A 10,500-nucleotide genomic window follows, 5' to 3' on the forward strand; every position below is an offset into this window, starting at 1 on the left:
ATCGAGTATAGAATTTGTTTTAAAAGGAAATAGTTATTGGGGACAGAGAAAGTATATTATAAAGGCGTAGGCAGCAGATGAATTTTTGAGACAAGAAGGAAGACAGAAATAATAGTCGTACAAAAAATAGGTCTAGTGATATCCTCAACTCAACTAAATTCATGTCATATTTTGAAAAGGACGGAATTGCCCTCGCATATAAAATGGTAGTCGCAAATCCCAACCCTCTTAACTCACTCTCAATTGCTCGTGCTGCGGCCCCACTTGTTTCGGACACTGGCCACTTCGCCTCCTCAAAGTCAGCGGCGGCGACGCCAATCTCTCCCTACGCCGCCGCCTCCGGTATGCTTTCTTCTTCTTCTCCGATTCGATTTCGTTTCTCCGTTGATTATCGCGGATCAGGAGTGATCGTCCATACCTATCTGCTCAATCCTCTTCTTTTCCTTTTATGTTTTTTGTGCGTGTTACAATGAAGATATTTTTTATTTTCCAATCTTGTAACTCATGAATGTCGGAGATTGCAAACATGTGATTTATATTCTATTGTATGTTACTCCTCGTTTTTTGGAATTTTAATGCAACCAATGCGTAAAACTTCAAGGGTTGAACATGGGAAAGCAATTGTTTCTTTTTTCACTCTATTTTGATTTTCTGTTTCCAAGATATAAGATTGATTTTCTAATTAGTTGAGCTTTAGACTGTTTCAAGGCAAGGAGATAGGCATTTTTGTCGAGAGAAAAGAAGAAGAAGAAGAAAAGCATCAATTTTTTTGGTATGAAGTAATGGCTACATCTACATGTTTAGGGTTTTGAACTGTATGGATACAAAAAAGGGCTTCTTTATAGCATTTTTATTGTGAAAGGTGCATCAAATAAATTATAGATGTCTGAAGTATACTAAAATGATCCAGCAGTATTTATATGTCGATAAAAGTCGAAATTTTTGGAATTAATTTTCTAATTATTAAGCTGGTAGAGTTCTTGAAGTGATTGTAGAAACTTGAGAGAATTCTTGATGTCCTTCCAGCTGAAGGCGATCCTAATTTGCAGAATTTCTTAATATCAGGGTTCTTGAAGTAGGAGCTAGTTATTGCTCAAGATTTTGATGGATTATGAGATAAATGGTGATGTAAATGGCGAAGTAGTAGGAAGTTCTACTAATTATGAAGGAAGAACAGATGATGACGATACAATTGTCGGGAGTTCTGCTGACGGGGTGCTCCAGCACGGACTAGATATTAAAGTGGACGAAGATTCCTCCGAGAGGGATTTGTTTCAACTGGATGAGTTGCAGGATGTTAATTGCGTCACTCCTATTGATGAACCATATGTGGGCCAAGAGTTTGAGTCTGAAGCTGCAGCACATGCTTTTTATAACTCATATGCGACAAGAGTTGGTTTTGTCATCCGTGTCAGCAAGCTTTCTCGATCAAGGCGTGATGGAACTGCCATTGGTCGGGCACTGGTTTGCAACAAAGAGGGCTTCAGGATGCCTGACAAACGAGAGAAGATCGTACGCCAAAGGGTTGAGACAAGGGTTGGTTGCAGAGCCATGATTTTAGTTAGAAAAGTAAGTTCGGGTAAATGGACAGTTACAAAATTTGTAAAGGAGCATACTCATCCTCTAACTCCCGGTAAAGGCCGAAGGGATCTCATTTATGATCAATACCCCAATGAGCACGATAAAATCCGGGAACTATCGCAACAGCTGGCAATTGAAAAAAAGAAGGTTGCGACATACAAAAGGCATTTGGAAATGATATTCGAACACATTGAGGAACACAATCAATCACTTGGAAAGAAGATCCAAAACATTATGAACAGCGTCAGAGAGATGGAAACGAAAGATCAACTAGATCCTAGATTCTGTTGATAAAATCATGTTGTGCCGACAATAGAAGGAAAAAAAACCAGTATGAAGATTTCTGTTGGATGGAGAAAGTTTCTAGAACTATAGTTGATTAAAGTTTTTTCAAACTTTTATCCCCAACTTAGGTCTGGATTGATATGAACTAGTTTACATTGCCTTTTTTAGTCCTCTGTACATTTGTTGTAGGAATAGTGGGCTCAGAGTGTGTATTGTGTGCACTATCAATTGAATATGAATTGAGAGGGTTTTACATGTCTCATGAATTCAAAATTTTGATAAGAGTTATGAATTACTTTACAGGGAAAACACCTTCTCTCTCGGTGGTTACATGTTTGTAATCTGTCGTGTATATCAATTTTTTGGTTAATAGATTCCGTAATGTGCAAGCTGGTAAGTCCTTCTCACACATTTTTGTACCACACTTATCAAATTAGCCCATTACTTTTACTGTCGGCAATGCCTTTTTTTCCCAGCTGTTGGGTTATATGATAGTGCTCTTTTGACCATGTGGGCTTTCTATTCTAATGCTTTAGTCTGCCATATATATGGATCTCGTCATCTTCATTTATTAGGACAGTAGTGTTTGCAGATGATAGACAGATTCTATTAGGCTATTTATTGAGAAACAGAATCCTTGTGTTAACCTGATTATTATCTAGGGAAGGAGTGTAATCTCTCCCAGTATGTCTCAGTGGTTTGCTGTTTTCAACTGAATCATTAACATAGATTCTATTGATGTAAGATTCTTTGCAATTGTGGCCATATAAATTGAATTACTGAAGCAGAATCGTTGGTCCCTTGCTACATCATCTATAAGTGGCACCGGTTTCCGGCATCAGCAAAGTTTACAGGAAAGCTGCAGTGATTAGCTCCTCATGTGGTAAGTAATGAATTCTCATGCACATGGAAGAGTAACTTTTTTGTTTTTCCACTGGTGTGAATTCTCATGCAGCCATTGTTGTCACTGCATTTAATTCTGAAGTAGTTTCTTTTTCATTCATGTTTGAGCAAGAGATTATTCCAATAATGCTTCTTGGAGAGTATGTTTTGTGCTGAGGAGAGTATCTTTGCTGGAGTTATAGACTTTCCCCAAAAACTACGTGTTCAGTTTACTTCATTGAAAGCTTTGTTTATAGCAGGGTGGTTTTGTCATTTCATATATTCCCCATCATCAATTCTGAATGCTTGTTTTGATATATGTATACCACCTATTCAAACTGTTAGGCTATTAGTATCTTTTATTTCGAGAATCCAGCAACCCATTTTTGTATAATTTCATCTAGTTTCCTGCACATTGCTCAGATTTTCAGTGTCTAAGTTATTGTGTTAGCTTCTAAAAATATATTAAGAGCTATGTTCCATTATAAGCAAGATTTTGGAAAGGAAGTACTGGCACGAACCCGATCGTAAGTAGTTAAGTTGAGCTCAATTTCATAAACATATTCACGCACATAGCAAACCAGATTGTAAATTTGTAATTTCATTTGATAAGTAAACAAAATAAAACTACATCATGCTAATTTATATTCAAACTCAGTTCAAATGTCATTTGAAAAAGTCTTGGCATAATCCAAAGCTTCAATGTCTTGGTGTATAAGCGCACAGTTTTACGACAAAATGTAATGCAATAAATTATTCTAAAATTTTCCCAAATTTCTGATAAATAAGTGCAATTTCAGGAATATTAACCTTCATCAATGAAAAAAAAGAATTCGTTCATTTATATGGCTAGCAGCTTCAATATCTGTAACTTTCTCCAGCGACTAAAAATATTTAACAAAGTGGTCTCACACCATATATGTATTAAACATATCCTCTATCATCAGTTTCAGGCACAAATTCTACGGAATCTACAGCTACTACATCCCAAAATTTGGAAGATGAATATGAAAGAAGGCACCTGTGATACAGAAACCTAACGTAAACAAGAAAGATCATATTCTTCAGACGCAAACTGAAGCATCAGCATCTGTCCCAACGTCTCAGATCTTACTCCTAAAAACCGCTTCGCTCTACTTTTTGGGTAGTATAAACGCATCAAAAGAGATCCAAGAAGCATCAAATAGTTCCTCAGGTAGCAACATCGGGATCCAACCTTCTTTGAATAGCAGCTGCCGCCTACAAATTTTAAAGGAAAACCCCTGTTAGCAGACACGGTAGGGATGGATCATATTGACACAACGGTCACCTCACCTCAAAGTTGCCAAGCTTATATTGATAAGCCATCTCTTCCCTGAGTTGGGCTTGCTCTTTCATTGCTTGAGCCTAAAAATATCAAACGAGAATGAGAATGAAGCCAACACATTTGTCAATCATGCCTCCAAGTGGGAGAAAAATAAATATAGAAAGAAAAAATAATGATGAAGAAAATTATTCATAAACAGCATACCATTCCAGACTGCATCGACTGCTGTAATGCTTGCACCTGTTCCTCTTTTTGTCTTTCACGCTCTTTCTGCAGTTCTAGCCTGTAACAGAGGACATTGCAAGGAAGAACATTATGGACTTCAGCCCTGGACTGTGTGTCGGACTAAAGATCATCGAAGATCAAAGTTGGCAAGAAACTCAAACTGAAAATACAACCGGTCACTTGCAATACATACAAATAGTCATTAGACAGTTTCAACATCAAGTGGTTAAGTACGTAGTGAATGAAATGGAGCCAAACGAGAATGATTCCTCGACACATGTTGCTGATACCAAATAAACTTTTCCTTCCCGAGGGGGTGAACAGAAATTATTTTTTTCAGAAAAGGCAGTTTACAACATTCAGTCATATGCAGACTGGAAGGCATTTCAAGATAAAATTTCAATGTCGCACTAAGTTATTGAATAAAATCCATTGAGAGCAATAAAAACAAGAATGATATCACCTAAGCAAACTAGATATTGTACTCAGTAATCGATAAGATACTGTCAGGCATAAATGGGCTGTCAGTAGGATTCCTCAATTATTTCTAACACATGCTTTAAGTCTCTTTATGAGAAAAGGGCAGCTTCAAATCAAGACTATGGAGAATGGCCAGTTACAGTTAACTCTATAAATTCTTGACCAAGTTTGCTCACACTTACAGAGCTTTCAGGCCGAAAACAAAAACTTAAAATCATAAATTCGATCCTAACAAGTAGAAGTAGAAGGATGCAGTTTTGTTCTTTTGAACGTTTTCAGTGCTAGAATCAGAATTACAAGCCTTTTTATTCATGAAATATTCACAGAAATTATCAGATAATATCATAGTAAAGTAATCTGAAAAACAAACCAAATTCACTTTAAAAAAACAAAATCCTTTACTAATTATGTCATTCTGTACTATTGGATTTCCATATAAAAATACAATATTAGTTAGTTCTATAAGATATTAAGATATAACTCATCATGAATGAACTTTCAGACATTAAATCCTTCTTTAATAGTGCCATTCTGCATTACTGAATATCCAAAATTAAAAATGATAACAAATATTTCTAGAAAGAGATATCTTATGATTCTTATCATATTGAAATGTAAACATATCTATGTAATTACGATTTTACTAAAAGTGGCACTAATTGCACAACAATTCTAAAAACCAAACAAGAGCAATTTATAGCTCTCAACCCAACTCTTACTTCATCAGTTTGTTAAATTTAGCCAAATTAAACTTGGATTATGAAAGTAAACTAATGAAAAGTCGTTGAACCATAAATTTTTCAAAACAATGCTAGAACTAGTGGTTTGTAATCACAATATTCAGTAATGATCAGAGAATGTAAAACTCAACGGAAAAAGATTTTTCACCTGCGCTGTTCTTCATCATTGAATACAGTACGTTCGGACTCCTGCACTTTAGCAAATCCCTTTTTGACTTCCTTTTCTATTTTATGTTTGTAATAAGCATCGAGGTTATAATACCTGCACACATAAGAACAAGAATCATTCATGCACCAGAAATAAGTAATGGAGCTGGCGACAATCGTACTTGCATGTCTGAGCAGAGGATACCCCCAAATAATACTATAAAAACATAGGTAAATGAAATAACAGAATCGACAAAAACAATCCATTAAAGGTGATGGAGTAAAGGTGAATGACGCCGGAAAACAAAAGATATATTGCAAAGAGAACTGCTCAAACTGAGGCCTACGGTAATTATACCGTCCCAAAATCCCAATCAACAAAAGCTACCCTAACAATGTCAATGATAATAGAATCTATAACTAATAGTTGCAAACCCTACTCTAAAGCCCATGCAAAAGCATGGGCCTGACTCTTAAATAAAAATGTAACTGATACTAAACCATAACTGGAAAATAAATAAAAACATAAAGCAGCAACTAATAATTCACGACAGCTTGTAAACCACTCATGGTCGGCGCTCGTTATCAAAAGGCCACAACGAAAGAAACGATAAGAAAACATCTTAAAGAGGAATAAGAAAATATGTGTCCAAACCAATAAAGTTTGAGAGGTAGCATAGTAAAAAAGGAAAGAGGACTAACTTTTTAGATGGGAAGGTTGCTGTGTTATGATCTTCCATGAAGCTGCAGAGAAGACAAGCATTAGGAAATTTTAGTCCATCAATAAAAGCATATTGTACAAAGGAAGAATGGTCAAGTCATTTTGACACTAAGTGTCAAGCTTATTTTCAGGTACAAGAAATTACTCTTTGAAGAGCTGCTTCTCTTCCCAATTGGCTAGACTTTCCAGGTTGACCTGTTAACAGAAAAATCAGAAAGTATCATAAACGGAATCACTCCCCCCAAAGTCTAAAAAACAATGGATAGAATAGGTCTGTCCCAAAACATATGCAGGCTGCTGTTCTATGGAAACTTTCGTTGCTAGACATATCTTCCTCAGTATAAAAAAAATGGAAAGCATACAAAAATACTTTGAGAGAACCATCAGCCATATATAGTGAACAAAACAATGATAAAGAACACTATTAAAATTCCATGGGAACAATACAAGAACAAGAATTTTCACAAGGAACACAAGTACACAACTGTAGTAAAGGAAGCTGATAAGTTCATCCAAAAGAATACCTTTTTCACTTCTGCTAACCATGCAGTAAACTCAGGTCGCTTATTCCTACAATAAATCATGTTAATGGATACTACATCAAAAGTAACCCAACAAGGTACTTAACAGTTAATCGATAAAATTCTAAGAAATGGAACCAAAAGCAGTAATCATAAAAAATGAGCATAGCAGCTCACAGTTATTGCAAGATTAAGGGAAAAAAATATTTGAGGCACAGAATAATCTTATCATGTAAAAAATGAAGGATGTTCGCCCTTTCCCCTGCGCAAGCATTTTAACTTCCTTTCATTTTCTCTATTGTTTTCCAGTAGAAACATGGTGTTAATTTATCATGACACGAAAGAAACAGACCCCGATCAACTAAAGCTAGGCTAGCAGAAACAACACAAGCTAAGCAGTCTCTAACCTTATATAAAACCATCTATTTTCCAAAAAAAAATAAAAATAATAATAATAATAAAGAAATCAATTTTGCAGCATATAACCATCTCAAAGCTACTCTTCAGCCTCAACCACAAAGGACAAGAAGATATTCATCATTCTTTCAACGCCATGAATTGAACAGCCTACTCCCTAACATGTAAGCAAAAGGTGAAATTGTGAGCAAATTAACATACCACATATCAGTCTCTCTAATAATCCCATACTTCCCCCAGGAATTAGTGACGGCGCCTTTCTGCCCCTTGTCTTTCTCCTTCTTTTTCTTCTTCTCCTTCCGCTTCTTCTCTTCCCTCCTCTTCCTCTTCCTCTCCTTCTCCTTCTCTCTCATCCGCCTCTCCTTCTTCTCCTCTCTCCTCCTCCTCTCCCTCCTGTGGCGCCTCCTCTCCTCTTCGTCCGACTCGGAATCGTAAGAGTCTTCATCGGAGTGCGACGAAGAGGTATAGGAATCGGAATCCCTGGAGCGCCTTCTCTTGGAGCTGGAGCTCCGGGTTCTACTGTGGCGCTTGCTCCGTTTCCTGGTGCCGTCGGAATCGTGATCGGAGTCAGAGTCCGGGTCGGGCTCGGATTCCGAATCGGATTTATGGTGGGCGCGCCGTTTGCCTGCGTTTTCGTTTGCGGGTCTATCCTTGCCCATTTTTCTTGATTTGGGCACAAACTCTTTCGCTGCTTTATACCTAATTCTTTCAAAACACGACTCTACTTTACTCCAAGGAAACGCCACTCGACTCTCTGTGTGTCTACTGTTCCGAATTTGATGTCGTGGACCCCAACTACCACCACGAGTCAACATCATTTCAAACTCGTCTTGGTTACTATTCTTATGCTAAAAATATCTATCTTATCTGTATTAGATTTTCAATTTCAAATTGATTTCAAATCAATTTTAAAATTGAGTGATAATTTTATAGTTAGAATAAAATTGAAGGTTTATTTATAAGTCATACATTTTTTTTTCTTTTCCTTTTAACTTCTCATTTTTCTATTTTATTTCTTTTTTAAAATTATGAAATTCGACTAATTATAAAATATTTGATATGCATATCAAATTAAAGATCATGACAAGAGCTTTAATTTGGTATATGTTATGTAAATATTGGATTTAAAATATAAAAACTATATTTACTTAAAGATTAAAATTTAAGAAAAATCTCTCTCCTCTTTCCTCTTTTTTTGAATAAGAGTATTTTTTTTCAATTATCTTTTAACTTATATTGTTTTCTTTTTTTTACAATATCAATTTTTATTAATATGAATTATTCTTTATTATTTTTATAATAAACTAAAATATATTTATCTTAAATTATAGTAGTATTTTTTTATTATATTTAGAGTTTTTATATAATAATCAAATTAATATCAATTTTATATATAATAAAATATAAAAATATTTTGTGTGCGTTGCACGAGTGCAAATGCTAGTACTATATTAAAAATGAAGTTTTCAATTTCAAAATTGAATGGTAATTTAGTAGTTATAATAAAATTGAAGGTTTATTCATAAGCTATACATATATTTTTTTTTCTTTAACTTCTTATTTTTCTATTTTATTTCTTTTTTAAAATTGTGAAATTCGACTAATTATAAAATATTTGATATGCATATCAAATTAAAGATCATGACAAGAGCTTTAATTTGATATATGTTATGTAAATATTGGATTTAAAATATAAAAATTATATTTATTTAAAGATTAAAATTTAAGAAAATTCTCTCTCCTCTATCCTCTTTTTTTTAAATAAATCTATTTTTTTTCAATTATCTTTTAACTTATATTGTTGTCTTTTTTCACAATATCATTTTTTATTAATATGAATTATTTTTTATTATTTTTATATTAAACTAAAATATATTTATCTTAAATTATACATTTGGAATTTTTATATAATAATCAAATGATAATCAATTTTATATATAATAAAATATAAAAATATTTTTCTTGCGTTGCACGAGTGCAAATGCTAGTTATGATAAAAATGACTAAAAAATTTATATTAAACATAAACATAATGCTAAAAACATGTATTTTCATCATAAAACACAATTGAGTGGATAATTCGGTGAGCTTCATATCTTGGAATTACGCTAGAACGGCATAAGAGCATTTATATCGGCTGATTCGATGGGGTGATTCGATTCAGCCGAATCGATGCAGAGGCGATGGGATAAGTCAAGCTTGTTCTTCCTTATAAATAATAATGTGTGAATTACACTCGCCTATTAAACAAATTTAAAAATAAAAATTATTTAAATTTGAAATCAGGAGTGCAACGACTATTTTCAGCCATTTTTTTTCCTTCTTTTCTCAAATGGCGACTTCACCTTTTTCTATTTTATTTTTCTTCTATAAATACCTATCTATTTCTACACTATTTTCACACTAAAATCTTTCTCCCTCGTATTTAACTACTCATCCTTTTGCTCAAATTTCTCTCATTCTCCCTCAACTTTCTCTCATTCTCTCAAATTTTTCTTCCATGGATCCCAACTATCCCCATTATTTTTCTTCAAATTTGGACTAGTGATCTTTCGGTCCATACTACCAACCAAACCTTTTAGCGGTGAATTTGGGGAAGGATCCTCAAGGCGAAAGACATGGCTAGGCGGAGCCACAACCACCAAAAGCGAGGAACACAAAGGCCTACAAGAAGAAGGTGCGGGCTAGTGGAGGCGACAAAAGGGAGAGCCACGCTTACACGCTCGAGGAGACCGATCTCACCGCCCGATGCCATCCGTGGTGTCGACCAAAAAGGGGATCCCTATTGTGGGCGAGTACTAGATCGAGTAAACGTCACGGTGGCCGAGTCGTCTACCATCCACCAAGTCAAATCGCATTGGGCCCGTGTCACTGTCGAGGTCAAGCTTTGGGAGGCTACATGGGTAGAAGCCAATGCCAAGTGGTTATTTCGACTACATGATCCGGGAAAAGGCGTAAGCAAACGCTATATACATCGCGCAATAAGGGCGTTCCATTCAAGTGGTGGAACGCGTGGAGGATTCTCTGGGCGAACCGAAAGTTCAAGTCCTTGTACCTCTGAGGCGACATTCATTCCTTCAAGAGGACAAAGATGTTGGAGAGTGGCGATTTCACTACTTCAGTCATAGGCAAAGAAATTTATTCTTCTCGACCAATAGGTAACAAGGCGGCAAAGGGCAAAAAATCGGAAGACTC

At 35.3% G+C, this 10,500-nt stretch overlaps 2 protein-coding genes across 4 annotated transcripts; one reads left to right on the plus strand and one right to left on the minus strand.

The window, feature by feature from the left end:
* Nucleotides 1-92: 92 nt before the first annotated feature.
* LOC131013278 (protein FAR1-RELATED SEQUENCE 5-like) lies at nucleotides 93-2,175 on the plus strand. 3 transcript variants are annotated; one of them, XM_057941340.1, is made up of 2 exons: nucleotides 93-342; nucleotides 1,066-2,175. In XM_057941340.1, exon 2 carries the CDS (start codon nucleotides 1,105-1,107, stop codon nucleotides 1,870-1,872), a length of 768 nt encoding a protein of 255 aa, XP_057797323.1. In that variant the 5' UTR covers nucleotides 93-342; nucleotides 1,066-1,104; the 3' UTR covers nucleotides 1,873-2,175. The 3 variants fall into 3 exon arrangements, with proteins under 3 accessions (XP_057797323.1, XP_057797325.1, XP_057797324.1); XM_057941342.1 differs by having other exon boundaries at nucleotides 127-342; nucleotides 698-2,175; XM_057941341.1 differs by having other exon boundaries at nucleotides 127-342; nucleotides 1,050-2,175.
* Nucleotides 2,176-3,567: 1,392 nt separating this feature from the next.
* On the minus strand, nucleotides 3,568-8,048 carry LOC131013279 (uncharacterized). Its single transcript, XM_057941343.1, has 8 exons — nucleotides 7,507-8,048; nucleotides 6,892-6,937; nucleotides 6,513-6,562; nucleotides 6,349-6,390; nucleotides 5,648-5,761; nucleotides 4,259-4,337; nucleotides 4,063-4,134; nucleotides 3,568-3,987 (listed from the first exon to the last, which is right to left on the minus strand). The coding sequence occupies exons 1-8, from the start codon at nucleotides 7,962-7,964 to the stop codon at nucleotides 3,940-3,942; spliced, it is 909 nt and encodes a 302-aa protein (XP_057797326.1). The 5' UTR covers nucleotides 7,965-8,048; the 3' UTR covers nucleotides 3,568-3,939.
* Between the last annotated feature and the right edge of the window lie 2,452 nt (nucleotides 8,049-10,500).

This window comes from Salvia miltiorrhiza, chromosome 2 (assembly GCF_028751815.1).
Source record: "Salvia miltiorrhiza cultivar Shanhuang (shh) chromosome 2, IMPLAD_Smil_shh, whole genome shotgun sequence".
Lineage (NCBI taxonomy): Eukaryota > Viridiplantae > Streptophyta > Magnoliopsida > Lamiales > Lamiaceae > Salvia > Salvia miltiorrhiza.

Coding starts and splice junctions, on each gene's coding strand:
- LOC131013279 (XM_057941343.1), bottom strand. CDS start 7,964: ATGGGCAAGGATAGACCCGCAAACGAAAACGCAGGCAAACGGCGCGCC. Junction 6,938..7,506: donor ATTAGAGAGACTGATATGTG/GTATGTTAATTT, acceptor GATTTATTGTAG/GAATAAGCGACCTGAGTTTA. Junction 6,391..6,512: donor GAGAAGCAGCTCTTCAAAGA/GTAATTTCTTGT, acceptor TCTTCTCTGCAG/CTTCATGGAAGATCATAACA.
- LOC131013278 (XM_057941340.1), top strand. CDS start 1,105: ATGGATTATGAGATAAATGGTGATGTAAATGGCGAAGTAGTAGGAAGT.